The following is a 17,583-nucleotide window of genomic DNA, read 5'->3' on the forward strand; positions in this document are numbered from 1 at the left end:
GGCCAGTCCACCCTGCTTCTTGTCTCTCCTACATCCAGGACACACTCTCTTTTCTCTCTCTGCTTCTTCCAAGTCTCACTTCACCCAGTCCCCCTCTTCTCTACCCCTTAGAGCTATTTAACTACTTAGCAGGAACCAGACACAGCTGCACATTATCCACATCAGCCAACCCACTGCCCCTTGAAGCCAGCCCACAGCTGTATATTAGCAATGTTAATTAACCCAGCTTCATTCCTCTACACAGCAGCATCTGCCTGGACCTGGTGGAGTATGGGGACAGTGGCCTGAAGGGCATAACGTTACAGCCAAAGGGTGTTGGGACCTGGGGATTAGTGCTCTGCAGGGCCACGGTGCAGTGACCCAGGGGAGCTTGGCGTGGTACCTACAGCAACCTTGAGCATCCCTTGTTGGTCTCCCAGCCATCAGCAGGGCTGCCAGCTCAGGAATCCCCTCTGCTTCAGAAGCAGCCATCTGGAGACAAAAAACATCAGATTTCACTTCCACAAGAATGTGGGGGGGTTTATATTTCATCTTTACATTTGGATCTGAGACTAAAGATTCTCCGGAAACTCAGACCCGGTCATGCACCACAAACTCCCCCTCCCAGCCTGGAGCTCCACCGACACCACAGGGCTGCCAGCACTGCTGGCACAACAGGCAACACTTGGAAGCTCTCCCTGCTGAGACGAGGCAGGGTCTCATTCCCCGGTCATTTCCCAGGGCTGGCTAATGCCATTAGAGCCCTTCAAGGGCATTTTCTGGGCGGCATCTGGCTGAGAAACAAGGGCCCTGCCACGGCAGGGGGATCTGGCTATGGCTGTTGGTTAACAGGGAGTCATGGCTTGGCCTGGCACCACTGAGGCTAAAAAAGGAGTAAAAGTTGTGGCTGATTAAAAGTTTTTAATTGCAGTGGTAGCATCTGCTCCGTAGGTTTTAATGCAGCTCGGCATGATGTTGGCTTTTTTTATCCAGCAGGAGTTTGAACTGCAGCCTGAGACTTCACATGTGCAACCTCATTGCAGGAAGGAACTTCAGGCAAATTACTTCACTCTAACTAGCATGAAAGGGTTAATGCAGCTCAGGAAATGTTTTTAAGGCAATGAATGCTTTTTCATAGCTGACTTTTTACCCAGCTCTGCTAGGGGCAATGCCACCGCCTGGCTCTCACCCTGGAAGGATGGGATGTCCCAAGAGGAGATATTGCAAATGAGCTCAAGGAACCTCCACGCTTTCACTGCTAATTACAGCAATGCCAGTGCTGGAGGAAAAAAAAACTCCTGTAACTAAGTTTTCCTGTACCACTGGCCCTGTGGTAGCTGTACCTCATCCAGATCAGGCCACGCTTCTACAGTGGTTACAGTTTGCTGGACTGGAGGTTGCTTCGGAGAAAAAAAATTTTGCATCGCAGCTGTCGGAGGCTTCTCAAAGCTTCGGGTTCTTCCTCTCCACCCCACTCCCCACTCAGGACGTGGTTTCCCACCTCAGCAAAGCTCACAAGCCTGCTGCCGTGCCCTACCGGTGCTGCCTGCGCTGAGCATCCCCAGGCACGAGATGTCACTGAGGAGCTGGGTTTGGGCAGGGCTGCACCCGCCCGGTGCCACCCGCCGGTAGCCACGGCAAAACCGGGGCTGGGGAAGTGGCCACGGGGGGGAGGCACGGTCACGGGGAGAGTTCACGGTCGCGGGTAGGGGGTGCGGCTGTGGTGCTGCTGCGAAACGATGTTGCAAAGAGGAAGAGAGCTCCCTGCTCCCCCGGCCGGGAGTCGGGTGCCTGTCTGGCCGCGGGGTGCCCGTGAGGAGCTGGGTGGTCTCCGGAGCTCAGCACCGGCTGTGCCGGGGGGAACAGCCCAGGCAAACCCCCGCCCCGAGCGGCACAGACCCTCAGCCCGCCCCGGGGCAGGTAAAGCCCAGCCGAGGGGGCTGGTCTGCTGGCACAAGCACCCTCCCCCCCCCCCCCCCCCCCCAAGCACCCCAGCACCCTTGAACCCTGAGCAGACGAAGGAGGGTTCAGCCGAAACCCCCAAATGGTTCGTGCACAGACCAGGGGGAGCAAGCACAGGAGCAAGCACAGGGACGTGCGACATCGCCCCCGTGCCAGGTCACCCGGCTGTGACAGGCCCCCCCAGGGGCCTCCCAGCTCGGTGGGCTGGACGTGCTGCAGCCCGCCCCGGGGGCTGCTACGAGGGGAGGGGGACCCCCTTGCTGGGGCTGCTCCAAGTGGTCAGAAGCCCCTTGGCCCTGCCGGGGCTGGGCCCAGTGCCCCCCCGAGGGTCCCCCCGATGGGGCGCCCCTGGGATACCTATACCTCTCGCTGGGCACCCCCCAGGGGCACGGGGCTCCCTTCGCCGCCCCCTCGGCCCTCCCCAGCGCTGCTCCAAGGGCGAGGGGCTCCCCCAGGCCACCTCTCCCCGCCCCCCCCCTCCCGGGGTTCCTCGGAAGGGACGCGCCCCCGGGGCAGGCTAACAGCAACGGCGAAGGCACAGGGCCGGGGGCTGCGGGAGGGGGGCGGGGCGGGCGGGGCGGGCCCGGTGCCAGAGCGGCGGCAGGGCCGGGACGCGGGGCGGGGGAAGCCCGGCGGGGCGGTGCCGTGCCGGGCGGGCGGTACTTAAGGCGGCAGCGGCGGGGGGGCGGCCCCGCCGTGCCGATGACTCCGCCGAGAGCTGCTCGGGCGCTCTGCGCCGCCGTCCGCCTGGGTGTCCCCCGCCGGCCCCGCTCCGCGCCCGCCGCCGCACCCCGCGGAGCCGCCCCGGCGCCGGCTGCGGGTAGGGGGGCCCGGCCGGTGTCGCCCACCCCCCCTCCGCGGGGTGCGGAGCGGGGGCCGCCGCCCGCCGTGGATTTCGGGGACCCCCGGGAGGCGTTCCGCAGCAAGAGCAGCGCCGAGCTGCTGCGGGGGTTGCTGGTGCTGGGGCTGTGCACTGTGGGGCCGCTGGTGGAGCACAATCGCGAGGTGCGGGGGGGGGGGGCTGCCGGTCCCGGATGGTGGGGTCTCCTGCCGGGCGGGGGGTGCTGCCGGTTCCGGGCGGGGGCCTGGCCTGGGCGGGGCGGGGGCTACCAGTCCCGGGCAGAGGCAGTTCCCCCGCCGGGCCGGGGGGGGGCTGCCGGTTCCGGGTGGGATGCCCGGGCTGGGGGGCTACTGGTTCTGGACTGGGAAGGGGCCGCCGGTCTCAGGCGGGGGGGTCCTGTGCTGGCCTTGGGGGGCTGCTGGTTCTTGTGCCCGATCGGGGGAGGGCGCCGCTCCCCCGCCGCTGCGGGGGCTTCCCGCTCCGGGGGCTGTTGGTCCCGGGCAGGGGGGATTCCTATGCTGGGCCTGGGGATGCTGCCGGTTCTGTACCGGGGAGGAGCTATCCGCTCCGTGGGGCCGCCGGAGCAGGGCGGGTGCCGGCCAGCGGGGTCGCTGAGCTGCCGTTCTCCCGCAGCTGCTGCAGCTGTGCCAGCGGGTGCTGGGGCAGGCGCTGTTCGAGCGGCTGATGAAGATGACCTTCTACGGGCAGTTCGTGGCCGGGGAGGACCAGGAGGCCATCAAGCCGCTCATCCGGCGGAACCAGGCCTTCGGCGTGGGCGCCGTGCTGGACTACAGCGTGGAGGAGGACCTGAGCGCCGAGGAGGCCGAGCGCAAGGACCTGGCGTGAGTGCGGGGCCCGGGCGGCGGCGGCGGGAGCGGGCCGCTCCGCTATTGGCTGCGCCCGCCCATCCCCCCGCTCCCATTGGCTGTGCAGCGCTGCGTCACAGCCCCGCCCCCGAAGCGCGCCGGGGTGCGCCACCCCCTGCCCGCACTGGGGTGCAGACCCCCCTCTGTGCCCCCCCGCGGGGGTGTAGCCCCCTCATCCCTCTGCACAAATCGGGGTGCAGCCCCCCCTCAGTTCCACCCACTGGGAGGTAGCTCCTCTCTCCATCCCTCCCTGTGCACAAACTGGGGTGCTGCCCCCCACCTTAATTCCCCCCACTGGGATGCAGCTCCTCCCTCCATCCCTCCCTCTGCACAAACCGGGGTGCAGCCCCCTCTGTTCTTCCCACACTGGAGTCCTGTCCCACTCAAACTCCTGTACACCGGGGTGCTGCACAGCCCCCACCCTCCTGCATGCCCTGAGGTGCTCCCCACCTCCTTTGAGCACTTGCCCATTTCCTGTTTCATCTGGGGTGCTGCACACACTGTCACCCTTTCCCTTGCCTCTGTTGGGGTGCTGCCCCCCTCCACTGCCATGCATACACTGGGATCAGTCCCCCCCATCCCCCTTTTTCCTACCCCCGGTAGGGTCGTGTTGCCCTGCACACACTGGGGTGCTGCCCTGCTCTAATCTCCCTTCTCCCCCACACTGGGACACCACTCCCCACGTTCCTGCTCCCTCCATCCCCCACCGTGCACCCACTGGGGTACAGTCCCCCACCATTTCTGCCCCCCCCAAGCTGGGGTGGTGCCCCCCTGCCCCCCCATCCTGGGCAGCTTTCCCTGCCTCCTGCGCTCTGCCAAGAGCAGGTACCAGCCCAAGTCATGGGTTACTTTCCACTATTTGGGCTCCAATTTTGGGCAGCTCAGCTCATCTGATCGATGGGCTGCTGGTGGCACCCCACAGTCACTGGGGTGGGTGGTGTGTCCCCCCCACTCAGGACGAGGGTGGCCCTGCCAGAGGACACAGGCTGGGGATGCAGCACACAGCCAGGGAAGGCTGCAGCAGCCCTGTGTCCCTGTTTGCAGCCAGGGCCACCATCCAGCTGCCACATGCTTGTCACATGGTGTTAGAAATGCAGTGGAAACTGCTTCTTGGGGTCATTTGCAAGTGGGGTTTCGGGTCAGTGTGGTGATGCAGGTGCTGCTGCTGGGCTCCTCCCAGCTGCTGCTAGGAACCTTATCTCTGTGTCCCACCCAGGTGCTGCTTATCAGGGACCCCCACTTGCTGTAGTGGGGTGGCAGTGCCCCTTGCTGCTGCTGCCAGAAATTCCTGTCAGCACCAAGGTCTCGCCTGTCTGTAGCAAGCGCAGGCAGCTTGCAAGGGCAGCGCTGGCATGGGAGCTGGGTGGGGGGGAGGCAGGACTGTGCCCATCCCAGCCCCTTGCGGATTGAATTGCAAACTCTTTTTTTTATATATAAAAGTTTCAAAATACCTGACTGCAGCCCCCTGGCTGTGGGATGGCTCTCTGGGAGGCACAAAGCAGCGGTGTTTGCAGGAGCGGCTGGTTTCTTCCCTGGGCATGCAGCCACGGTCTGGACACATTGCTCAGCATCCCAGTGGGGGCTGAGGTGGTGGTGCTGGTGCTGGCACTGCTGCCCTACTTGGTCTGGCTGTGCCTGTGCTGAGTGCTTGCCTGTGTTGGACCACTAAGGGCTTTGGCAGGCAGGTTCTGCCCACGCCTGTGTCCTGCTTGCTCATGGGGGGCTGGATGTCAGGATTTGTGAGCTCTCAGCTGTGCTTATCCCCCACCAGTGCAGATTTGGGGGTTGCATGTGTGGGACTCCTTGCTGGATGAACTCTGCCTGTGCTGTGCGAGTCATTCCCACCCAAGAGAGCTCAGCAAAGCCACACACTGGACCCTGTTCCCCATTGCTCCCGATACCACCCTGCCTGAGCCCCAGTGGCGTTTTCCCAAACAAAGGGGGATGCCATATCGCCCAGGGATATCACAGAATGGGGACAAAGCCCAGGGGAGGTGTGGGTGGCATCAGAAGGACTGTGTTGGCCCATGCCAAGCATCGCTCCGGATCCTCCTTGGCTCTGTTCAGGGTAAAACCCCAAATCACCAGTGCTTCTGCTGGGGGTGGTGCTCACGTGGTTGAGAGGGGTGAGTGGTGCTGGGCTCTGGAGTTGCATCACGTCCTCCTTTCAGTGCTTTGGGGGTTTTACCCCACTGCCAGCTGGGGAGCAGAGGCACAAACCCAGCACCGTTGTTTGGCCTCCTGGTGCCATCTGCTGTCTCCCCAAGCTGAGCTGTGCTGGCCCTACCAGTGCAGCCTTCTCTTCTGGAGCAAGTTGGAGACAACAGCAGGAAAATGCCCTTTCCTCCCCGGCAATGGGCCATGGCCACTCCTTGTCACAGGCTTTCTGGTTGGGAATACCAATGCAGTGTGGGCAGGCACCGGCTTATCCTGCCTGCTGCAGGCTGATACTTGCCCTGCCCTGCCTGGGCTGGCATCCAGAGCTCTGCCAGCTTGTGCCAGGAGTCCTTGGTAATGTGCTGAAGGCTCTGCCAGGTCATGGTGGTGTGGCTGGAGGAAGGTATCCTGCAGGCAGCAGGACCTAGGTGCTGCTCTGCTCCTGGGGCAGCATGTGGGCTGGGGGCTTTGGGATGGGTGCGGCCCTGGTGGGGTGTGGAGATGCAGTGCTGCGGCTGGGCAGGCCCTTCTGTTCCCTCTGGGGTGAAACAAGGAGCCCCCCCATAGCGGAGGTGATTATGGTCCCCTTGCATCCTTGGGGCCATTGCTGGCTCATGGGCATACCAAGATGCTGGCATCATGAGCCAGAAGGTGGGTTGGGTTTGTGCTAGCATGGGCAAAGATAATTCTGCCCCAAGCACTGCCAGAAACCCTGGTCGGCTCTGACACACAGCTGGTGGACTTTGCTTCCTCTAGAGATTTCTTTTTTGGACACCTGATATCTACCCTAGTGTGGGATTACAATCCAGCCTGGCCAATCAGCCTCCCAGAGCTACTGCCTCCCCTTCTGCTCCCAGTGCTGCTGCCTCCCCTACTGCTGCACCTGCTGTGCTGCAGCTCCTCAGGGTCACAGCATGGTCTCTGTGGAGCTTGAAGCTGTGCAAGGAGGTCCTGTGGTGGTCCTGGGCTGGTGCATGCTGGCAACTCATGGTGCACGCTTGAAGGACTTTCCTTCTGCCAAAAGTTTTGTTTTATTCCTACCTGCCAGGTTTTAAGCATCACCCATAGCTCCAGTCTGGGCTTCACGTGACTGAGTTTTACCTTGGGTCTGGTAATTGGGGGACAACTCCTCCCCAGTGTTCCCTCATCCCCTTTGACAGAGCCATTTGCTGACAAGCAAAGCAATATGCTGTGCTTTGGCACCCTCCTGGTAACCTCCAGGGCAAAATGGATTATTGCCTACTTATTTCTGACAGGTGGACCTTTGTGCTTCTCCTGAGACGTTTTATTTGAGCCTGATCAAAAACTTCCTGAAAGCCAGTCTGCTGTGTCAGCTGCATTACCCTTCCCAGCAATCCAGCGAGCTGCTTCAAGTGTTTGTAACCTGCTTTGCAGCACTTGGAAGGCCTGCTTAGTGCATGCTTTGGGCGAGTCTGAGCTCCCAGGTCCTGAGCATCCCTTGCAGGTGGCTCCTTCCTGGTTACAGCCTGCCAAAAGTGTTTGGACAGTGCCTGGAGATGTGTCCTGCTCTGGGAGACTTGCTTTTCGTTTGCAGAAGGGATGGCCAGGTAGAAGCTGGGTTAAGTGGCACTTGGTTGGTGTAGGAATGGCTTTGCTGGCCAAGACTAATATTACAAAGAAAGCAGATGATAAGCAGGAAGAGCTGTTTCTTCAGCTGGAAGGAGCTTCCTTTATTTTGCTTGATGCAGAACAATAAAATGAGCACCATGGCACTGCTTTGAATGCCCCCCTGGGGGGGGGAGTGAAGGGCTCGGTACAGTCATGCAGCAGGAATGCTGCTGGAAAGGGTGTGTTTGCCTTCAGGAACACAAAACCCTCAAATTCAAGGGTGCTGTTTGCTAACCGAGTTGCGTGTGTTCACCCCGGGTAGGTCAGAGCAGGCTTTGCCCGCAGCATCTCAGGTGTTGGACACAAGCTGTGCGTTGGGGTTCAGAGCTGTCCTGCTGCGGCTGAGACCTGCCCACAGGACCCATCTCTCAGCATGTCCTTAGAATTACAGCAGTGTCCTGCTGAAGCCTTCCCCAACGCCACACCGCCTGCTCCAAGGGGACCTTCCATCCACTGAGGGCTTTGCTGTCGCATCCCGGCCCTGGGTGTATGACGTCCGCTCCCTTCTTTCTTCCATCCTCTGTATTCAGGAGCAGAAAGCTTCTTGACCTGCCTTTGTGGTAGCAAAATCAGGGAGCAGAGCCTGCTAGACGTGGTGCCTGCTACTCCCAGTGAGCTCTGACTGCTCCTGCCCCAGTTCAAGCCAGGCTTTGCTGCATTTTGAGCGATGTGGGGCTGTTCCTGGCCAAGAGGAGCAGGAGGGAAAGGCTTTTCTCTGCTTGTTTATGCTTCCAGCAGCCCCTAATCCCTGTCACAGGGTCTGCATGTGAGGGAACATGTTCTGGGACCATGCCACGTGCCTCTGTTCCCTTGCATGAGTCCTCTGGTTCCAGATGGGTGGCTTTGCTGCTTGCCTCACAGCGTGCTTCCCCGCCGTTGGGCATGGCCACTTTTGGGACAGTGACTCCAAAGAGGAGATCTCCTGGAGGAGGTGGCTCTGCTGTCACTCAGGGCTCCTCTCCAGGGGCTGGGAGAGTTCTAGGGTGAGACCCCAGGTCTGTGGGCTGGATATAGGGTGTCAGCAAGAAGGCTTGGCTGCTCAAGCTCAAGGATCTTGTGACTTGGCCAGCATCCCCCAGGCTGTCAGAGCCCTGTTATCTCTGTGGCAAAGATCTTGGGCTTGAAATTACATCCGGGATCAGCTGGAGTTGAAGCTGAGACTTTGTTTATAAGCTGTTGGCTCATGCCAAGGCACAGAGGAGCACGGGGTGGCTGAGCTGCAGGAGGGCGCCCTGATGGCTTGATGCACCCTTGGAGCCTAGAGGAGCCTGTTGCTTCATGGTCTGGCTGCTGGTGGTGAGGCGTTGGGCTGCAGCTTGGTGCCACCACAGTGCAGACTACAGGCTAGTGTGGTTGGAGACACAGCATCCAACCCCACCAGGGCTGACCTTGTTCTTGCCCTTGGGCTGGGCTGTTTGAGAGCAGCTCTGGACCCTGGGACAGAGCATCCTCCCTGTGCAGCCTCAGGGCCTCCAGGTAACACTTGCCTGGAGATTGAAACCCCGTTGCTTTCCATTTCCACGGATGGGTTTGGGGCATCTGACCTGCCAGCAGAGCTCATGCCAAACAGCGTTTGAGCCCGTGGCGATGGGATGGTGAGGGAAAAGCAAGGTCCAGCGCCAGGCTGGTGGCAGGGGAGCCTTGGAGCTGCCCTGGCCACCAGCGGGGGGTGGCAGGGGAGTTGCTGACCTGGCCCTTATCTGCCTTGTTTCTCTTCTTAGCTCCTGCACCTCTGCAGCCGAGAAGGAAATGGGAGGTGAGTGACCCAGCCTCTTCTGCTGCCAGGCGATGGCCTGAAGGGTCCAGGCACTGTGAGCCTAGCGTGGGGGAAGGACCCAGCTCCCACAGCCTCAAAACATGAATTAGATGAGGAATATCTTTGTTCTTGGGCAACCCTGCTCCTTGGCAAAGGCTCAGCCTCTGCTGGGGCAACAGAGCAGGCAGGGCATGTTGCAGCCCTCAGGGGCTCTTTTGAGGTCCAAGCTGGAGCCCCCCTCCCCTGCACCCACGGCAGAAGCTCCTGGGAAGTCTTGTGGGCCATGCAGCCCTGCCGAGCTCCTACCTCCATCCTCTTCCACCCCAGGAGCAGGACAAAGGGAGAAACAATACCAAGTCCAACGGGGATTTGGGGATCGCCGCGGTGGGGTCATCAGCGCTCGCACGTACTTCTATGCTGATGAGGCCAAGTGTGACCAGCACATGGAGACTTTCCTCCGCTGCATCGATGCCTCAAGTAAGTGCTCCGTGTGTCCTGAGCAGCCCCACAGTGCTTGGGGACTACAGGAACCCTGCAACCCAGCACTGTATCTCGGGTACCTTCCTTCTGCCTGAGCACCCTGCCTGTCGGGCTAGCTCTGTCTCTGTGGCTCCATCCAGGTGGCAGCTCAGAGGACGGCTTCTCGGCCATCAAGCTGACGGCGCTGGGCCGGCCTCAGTTCCTGGTGAGTGCTGAGGCTGTGACCAGGGTGAGGTGGGTCAGAGCCAGGGCAACAGGTAATGCTTGTGTGGGAGCAGGTGCTTTGGGGTGCCAGGTTTGCTGCAGTAGCCTCTTTACTGATGGCAGAAAGCAGTAGACACCAACGGGTTGTCCCCAAGAACCGCCCTGGAGACCCTGCCTCAACTTCTGGGGATGCATGGATAGCTCAGAAGTGTAAAGGTCTCAGCATGAGGGTGTGGGGGTCTGTACTGCTAGGCTTGGCCCCTGCTTGGCCAAAGTGCCCTGCTATAGGGTCGGGATCTGCCTCAGGCTGGGTATGATCTTGCAAAGCCCTGCCATGATAGGCTCCAAGCCAGCTGGGCTCCAACCCAGTTGTCTCACCTTGAGCTCTGTACCCACAGCTGCAATTCTCGGAGGTGCTAGTGAAGTGGCGGAGATTCTTCCACCAAATGGCTGCGGAGCAGGGCCAGGCTGGGCGGGCAGCGCTGGAGATGAAGCTGGAGGCGGAGAAGCTGCAGGTGAGGCAGTGGTGTCTGAGGGAGGAGGCTGTGCTGCCAGGGATGTGCTGCTGGAGGTGGCCGATGGCTGTAGAAGTCCCAGAGCAGCCCTGACCTGTGACAGTAGCCCCTTGGCACTGATGCTCCTTTTGGTGGTAGGAAGCCCTGGCCAACCTCGGCATCGCGACCAAGGCGGAGAGCCAGCACTGGTTCACGGGCGAGAACCTGGGCATGAGCGGGTAAGCTGCCTGTGACCTGGGGGTACTGCGGGATGTGGATGCTGGGGGGACCTCATCCCGCTTCCCAGGATGGTGGGGCAGCAGTGAGGGGAGGTCTTCAAAGGCCAGCGCTGGCTTAGCACAGCGACCAAGCATAGAGGTCTGGGTGGAGGTGACAAGATGGGTCAGGGTGACACACGCCACGCACCCTGTTTGCTGGTGGGGGTCAGGAGCTGGTAGAGACCCCCTCCCTGCCCCTGCAAGACACCAGTATGGACCTGGCTCTCTGCTCCCAGCACTGTGGACCTGCTGGACTGGAACAGCCTGATCGACAGCCGCACCAAGCTCTCCAAGCTGCTGCTTATCCCCAACATGCAGGTGGGTACCCATCTACGCTACCGCCGGAGCAGCCCCACAGGGAGGGTACTGGGGGTTTTGGGGAGCTGGGTGTGTGTCTGCTGCCCCCCAGCCCTGCCTGGTAGCTTGCTGGTGGCTGTGGTGCCGGTTGGCATCTGTGCTGCCAGGGCCTGGCCATGCTGTGATCCAGTGTGTGCAGCCAGCAAGCTGGCAGGGTGGGCACCCTGTGCTGGCCGGTGGGTGCTGGGGAGCTGGTGTGGGCAGTGGCCCTGGGGATGGGCTTTTCCCAGAGGGTGTTCGTCTCTCCTGTGGGCAGGGTGCCACAAGCTGTTGTCATTTCAGACAGGGCAGCTTGAGCCTCTGCTCTCACGCTTCACTGAGGAGGAGGATCTGCAGATGAAGCGGATGCTGCAGCGGATGGATGTCCTGGCCAAGGTAAAGAAGCACTGGGGCTGGGGGAGCTGCGCATGAGCACTGCTGCAGAGGGGGAAACATGTAGCAGGTGGCCCGTGAACCCAACCTGCGTGTCACTCACCCCCCAGAGAGCCGTGGAGAAGGGTGTGAGGCTGATGGTGGATGCAGAGCAGAGCTACTTCCAGCCAGCCATCAGCCGCCTCACCCTGGAGATGCAGCGCCGCTTCAACAGGGATCGAGCGATTATCTTCAACACCTACCAGTGCTACCTGAAGGTGAGGTCCGGCAGGAGGCTGGGCAGGAAAGACCTGCTGGAGCAGCTGGATGGAGACCTTGGGTCCTGAAGCCATGGCGATGCTATGGTGCAGCTCCAAGGCTGGCTGCCTGAAGGTCAGTGCAGAGGTGACACTGGTGCGATGACCTTGCGCCATCTCTTCCTTCTGGTCGCAGGAGGCTTATGACAATGTGACAGTGGATGTGGAGCTGTCACGCAGGGAGGGCTGGCACTTCGGCACCAAGCTGGTCCGTGGTGCCTACATGGAACAGGAGCGGGAGAGGGCAGCCCAGATTGGCTATGAGGATCCCATCAACCCCACCTATGAGAAGACTAATGAGATGTACCACAGGTAGGGGACAGCCCTAGCCATGGTCCTTCCTCCCGCCCCACCAGGCACATGCTCGAGTGGCCTCGCCACACAACCTCAAACTGTCTTACAGGTGCCTGGATTATATCTTGGAGGAGATCAAGCACAGCCGGAAAGCCAATGTGATGGTGGCATCTCACAACGAGGACACGGTGAAGTTCACCCTGCGCAGGTGGGTGCCAGGGAGGCAGCATGGCGTGGCAGGGACTGGGGGCTTGAGGGATGTGGGGGCCCAGTAGAGCCCCGTGGTGAGATGTGCTGTGACTTGTCAGGTCTCCTGTGTGCTCCCCTGTGGGATCCTAGCTTCCATCTGGTGCTCAGGGCTTGGAGCTGGGGCACAGCACGGTAGCCCAGAGCAGCTAGAGCTAGCCTCGTTCCCCCACCCAGAGGCTGTTTTAAAAACAAATCCCTGCAGTCCGTGCATTCCAGCATCCATCTGGGACATGGTCAGTGCCGTGCTCTCATACTTGGAGATGATCCCTGCTCCTCTGGCGGGACATGCTGCCCCTGCATGCTCTGCTGTCTCTGCTCTTCCCTAATGCCAAGACTTGGCTTGCAGGATGATGGAGCTTGGGATCCATCCCTCAGAGAAGAAGGTGTATTTTGGGCAGCTGCTGGGCATGTGTGACCAGATTACCTTTCCCCTGGGTGAGTGCTGGGAGCCGGGGGGACTTGGCAAACATGCTTCTGCCCCACCTTGACCCCTGGGGTCTCGCTGAGTAGATGCTGTGGGGTCTGAAGGGTGGATGGAGCCAGGCTATGGAGCAGGGCTGGCTGAGGACAGTGCCTTGTTGCCTCTTCCCCAGCTGCGTGGAGTGCTGTGACCCCTGCACGAGTTTTGGGGATGATGTAGATGTAGAATCACATCTGTCTCCTTGGAGGCCCCATGAGACCATAATGGCTGGGCAGGGAGATTCCTGCTTTGGACTACAAGCTGAGATGGGGGTACTCCTAGGAGGGGCAGAGGCTGATCCTGGCAGCCAGGAAGCCCCTCCTGTATGTCCCTGGTCTGGGAGTGCTGCTTTGATCTGCTGGAGGTGCACATCCAGCCCTGGCCTCTCTGCTGCTGGGGTGGCAACAGCCTCTTGCATGACCTTGTCACTTCATCTGCTGATGGCCCAGGCAGCGGAGCAGAGCTCTCAGGGGGCCTGGCAGAGGGACTTGCAGGGGTCCAAGGCAGCACGGGCTCAGGTCAGGGACTGACTCCCCCTGCTCATACCAGTGTCCAGTGCGGTGAGCCGAGGCCAGGAGAGCAACAGGAGGCAGACCGGGCAGTTGTCCAGCGTGGATGCTGCTCTGTCCTGGAGTTCCCCTTGCAAGCGGGGCTTGGCTGCCGGTCTGCAACCTCCTCCGGTCACGCTGGAAAAATGTGTTAACTTGATGTTTCTGGTTGAATGCTTCTTGAATTGGCCCAGCCCTGGCTGCTGACATTCCCAGGGCTCCTGGTGACCTCGGCCCGCTCCCCCTGGCGCCTTCCCAAGCTCCGGGTGCTGAGATGGGGAGGGATGTGCTGCCGCTCCCCCAACCTGGGCAGGCTCACGGGGCTGCTCCTGGGACTCCTCTCCCTGGTGCTCAAGCGCAGCCTCCAGCTGCTGCAGCCCTCCTGCCCACCACCCCTGCTCCACCAGCACAGCCCCAGGGGCATGGGAGAGCTGGGGGCTGTAAGGGAGGCTTTTTCCCTTATTTCTTTTTATTTTGCTCTTTTTTTTTTTTTCCCTCTCTTTTTTTGGTTTTTGGGGGGTTTTGGTGAGGTTTTTTTTTTCTTTCTTGTTACTTCCTTGACCAGCCTTTCTCCCTCCAGGTCAAGCTGGTTTCCCTGTCTACAAATATGTGCCCTACGGACCGGTGAATGAGGTGCTGCCCTACCTGTCCCGGCGAGCCCAGGAGAACAGGGGGTTTATGCAGCGGGCGAACCGGGAGCGGGACCTTCTCTGGAGGGAGGTCAAGAGGCGGCTTCTCGCAGGCAGCCTCTTCAGCCCCAGCCACTAACCTCACCCTGGCACCCAGCCCAGGGGCTCCTGTGCCTTCATCTATAACCACTACTGCCCTTCCCCATCCTAATTCTGCTGCAGTCCCCCCCCAGCCCCCCTTGTCCTGGGAGGGGATGTGTCCTTATCGCTGTTTGAACCACATACACCTTCTGGAGGTCACTGCTGTAGGGTTGCCCCAGCTGGCACTGCCCCAGGGGATGTCCCTCTGCTGTCCCAGGGGCTCCTGAGCTGTGGTTGCCCTGGGCTGTCTCAGGGGAGATGTTGGGGCTCCTCTGCCAGACCTCCTGCCTCCGTGAGCACTGTCCCGGGGTTTTCCCCTTGCAGGATTGCACAAGGGGCTTTGGCCACCCGCTCCGTGCCACAGGCTCAGGTCTGGGGCAGGCTGGGTGGCTCGGGAGCAAGCTGGCCTCTGTCAGAAGCCCCTCCGGCCTCTGCCACAGCTGGGGTTTAGTCTCTTTCAGCTCTGTGGAGACTGATGCCAAAGCAGAGCCCACCGTGGGTTGCTGGGCAGGGGCAGGATGAGTCCCTGCTGCCTGTCCCAGGGCAGATGCTACCTGGCTGCTCAGCAGCTTTGCACAGACCAGAGCTGGGTCTCCCCACATCCCACCGGGCTAAGCAGAGCCGAAGCCCCGTGGGGTTGCCCATCCTCAGGCATGCCTCCAGCAGGGCAGGAGGGGTGAGGGGAGCTGGCTGGTCCCATCCCCGCACTGTTCCTGCCCTGCCCACAGTCCCAGCTCCAAGGATGGGCCAGGTCTGTGCTGCAGGCGGGGGCAGTGATGGCGTGGGAGCACCAGGAGCCAGACCACAGCTTGGCTCTACTATACACTGGATTTGCAGAGGATGATGATTAAATCATAACTGTTTTTGCTCCTGTCTCTCTCTTGGACTTAGAATGGGCAGCCATCTGTCCCCAGGCCGTGCTTCACTGCCCTGGTCTCAACGGGAGGTTAGTGCCTGCCCTCGGCCCCCTCCAGCTGCGTGTTTGGGCTGGAGCTGAGGCTGAGGCTTGGGGAAAGGAGCTGGAGACAGGCTGTGCCGAGGCCAAGCTTCTCCAGGCCTGGGAATGGAGCTGTGTGGAGCTGTCTGTGATGGGCTTTGGGGAAGCAGGGAGACCTGGAGTATCCTACTAGGTGCAGAGGGAGGACGGCAGCCTCTGCTCCCCCAGAGATCTGCTTTTGGGGGACGTGCACCTTGCAGGCTGTGCCTGAAATTAGGGGCAGTTTGTCCTGGGCTTGTTTCGGGCTGTGCGGGACCGCAAGCACCTCTGGGAATCCTTGCCTGGCACCTGAGAAACCATCTCCTTTTTCCCCAGGTCAGTCCCTCTGCTTCTGGTGAGCCACCCCTAAGCCAAAGGGGTGAAGTTTAGGCTTTCTAGAGATGTTCACCTATTGCCCCTTCTCTAGCTGAGATTCCCATGCCTTCATAACACCCAGAGGAGCAGGGAGCATGGCTGGAGCACGGGGCCAGGGTTGCTGGTATTTAAAAGCAGTGCTGGTTCAGGCAGCAGCTGGGGTCCAGCTGTTTCAGGAAGGAGAGGAGATGTACTCCCAGGACTGGGCTGCCTCCAGCCCGTGCAGGATGCTGCAGCAGTGGCATGGAGCACGCTGCTGCCCCATGGCTGAACTCGGCTGGTGTGGCTGGACCCAGGGCTGGGTGCACAAGCAGCTGTCACCTGCTGCAGGCTTCTGCAAAGATCCCTGGGTACCTGTGTAGCTATTGCAGGAGCAAACGCTGCAGCTTCATGCACCAGTATGCAGCCTTTCTTGGCCAGCCTGCTTTTTTTGGAGTTAATCCCCTCCCCAGCCCTCTTTCCAGGACGGAAACATCAGCTCCACTGCATGTGTGCAGGGGGAGTGCTGCTTGCTGCTGTCTGCAGGGGCTGTGTGTGGGTGCAAGGTAGCGCGCCCTGCCTACCCAAGGTACTGGATGCCCTTGCAACCCCCCAGATCCCCATGTTCCCAGCAAATTTTACCTGTGCTCAGCCAGAAAACATCAACCACTCCTCTTATTTCTGGGTGCATTGATCCAACCAAACCCTCCCTCTATCTCAGGCTTTCCCCACGCTGCCCAGTTTTGGCTGTTGCTGCTGGAAGCTGCTTTCTTCTAGCCTCGAAGGAAGAGGAGGCATGAACCAGTAGTGGGTATGCTGGTAACTCGTGCTGCAGCACGCTTGCTTGCAAGGATGCTGGCTACAGCAGCAGGGGGAGTTGCATGGGGAAAGAGCCCGTATCCTTGCAGCAACCATCTCGGCAGCCTTGTGCTCAAATGCCATGAGCAGCCCAAGTGCACACGTGAGCGTGGGCTCCTTCCAAGGAGCAGAGCCTGGCTGCGTCCCCACAGGATGGTGACGAGGACCTCATATCGTATGACTCCCCCTGCCTGCCCTGCCGTGCAGTCCTGCCTGCTGAAACAGCTGCAGGAGTTTTTGAACCATTGACAAAATTGCATATTTTTCCTTAGTTTTGCATTCGAAAATACTATAGTGCTGGGGTTTCTTTTTTCTCTGCTATTTTCCAAAACACGGTTCAACAGGAGGCAAGCACCTGGTGGGGTGTTTCCAGCCTGAGTTCTGAAAAAGGAACTGCAAATGGTGGCGTAATGGAAAGCATCAAGCGGTGCTCTCAGAGCCCTGGCATGGCCTGCTCTGCAAAAAGGCACCAGCAATAGCCTTGCTGGGAGCAGAAGGAGAGGTGGGATGGGTGGCTGATACCCGCAGGCTACGCAATCCCCCAGCCCTGGCAGCACCAGCCAGTCCAGACCATGACATCCCCAGCCCCGAGCACCATAAATCCCCCCTGCACACCCTCAGCAGCTTCTCCACCCTCTGGCTACCAGCCTGCAGCATCTTCTGCTGGACCAGCTTATCCCTCTAGCTACGGCCCGAGCCCTGCCCTGGCATGGGTTAGACCTAGTAAAAGCAGAGCAGCAGAGGACACGCTGCCTGCCTGCAGGAAGAGAAGCGAAAGCTGTTTACAGAAGCCAAGAAAACAGCCAAAAGCAAATGCATCCTTGCACAAAGCAACAGCGTGGGGAAGGTGCGGTGGTGTGAGCCTGCTCTGCCTTACCATCGGGATTCCCTAAATCCTCTCTAGCAGGATGCTGCCCAACTCATGCCTACTGCAACGGAGCCTTTGCATCCACAGGAAACCCCTGGAGGTGTGTGGCCCTCAGAGCCAGCTCCGGGGGAGATGCACACTGTCCACACACCCTTCCACACCTCCTTGGAGGCAGCCAGCACTCAGCAGGAGACTGATGCAGGTGTTTAGCTGCATTTTGTGCTACCACGTGGGAAATGGTCAGGGTGCCCTCCATCCATGCTTTCATCACAGAGCTATCACATGTCTCTAGAGCTCAGACAAGCTTGAGCCACCTCTTGCAGTGACCATTAAGCTGAAAGGCCAGCTGGCACAAAACCCTGGTCCATTCAGTACTGCTGAGGAGGTTTATTGACTGGACTGCTCCACTGGGCTAGAGGTGTGGGACCAGTGTGGGTGCCCCAATTCCCAGCTGTGTCCTTAGGGTGGTTTAACCAGTGGCTGCTCTGAAGCCCTGCTATCCCTGTTCAGGGTCATGCTTCCTTGGCTGTGCTAC

General features: G+C 60.3%; 1 protein-coding gene across 1 annotated transcript; it reads left to right on the forward strand.

Moving 5' to 3' along the window:
• The first annotated feature begins 2,626 nt into the window (after positions 1–2,626).
• Positions 2,627–14,860, forward strand: PRODH (proline dehydrogenase 1). The gene is made up of 14 exons (XM_080374166.1): positions 2,627–2,946; positions 3,416–3,624; positions 9,156–9,190; positions 9,518–9,667; positions 9,811–9,875; positions 10,273–10,389; positions 10,528–10,607; positions 10,883–10,964; positions 11,286–11,378; positions 11,486–11,632; positions 11,808–11,983; positions 12,075–12,173; positions 12,561–12,649; positions 13,803–14,860. Exons 1-14 carry the CDS (start codon positions 2,644–2,646, stop codon positions 13,988–13,990), a joined length of 1,833 nt encoding a protein of 610 aa, XP_080230292.1. The 5' UTR covers positions 2,627–2,643; the 3' UTR covers positions 13,991–14,860.
• Positions 14,861–17,583: the final 2,723 nt, after the last annotated feature.

Source organism: Falco punctatus, assembly GCF_963210335.1.
Source record: "Falco punctatus genome assembly, chromosome: 1".
Taxonomy (NCBI): Eukaryota; Metazoa; Chordata; class Aves; order Falconiformes; family Falconidae; genus Falco; species Falco punctatus.

Bases quoted from the DNA above. Each gene is read 5' to 3' on its own strand.
- PRODH (XM_080374166.1), top strand. From the start codon at position 2,644: ATGACTCCGCCGAGAGCTGCTCGGGCGCTCTGCGCCGCCGTCCGCCTG. The intron at 3,625-9,155 runs GTGAGTGCGGGG...TTCTCTTCTTAG, and splicing joins GCCGAGCGCAAGGACCTGGC to CTCCTGCACCTCTGCAGCCG. The intron at 10,965-11,285 runs GTGGGTACCCAT...TTGTCATTTCAG, and splicing joins TGCTTATCCCCAACATGCAG to ACAGGGCAGCTTGAGCCTCT.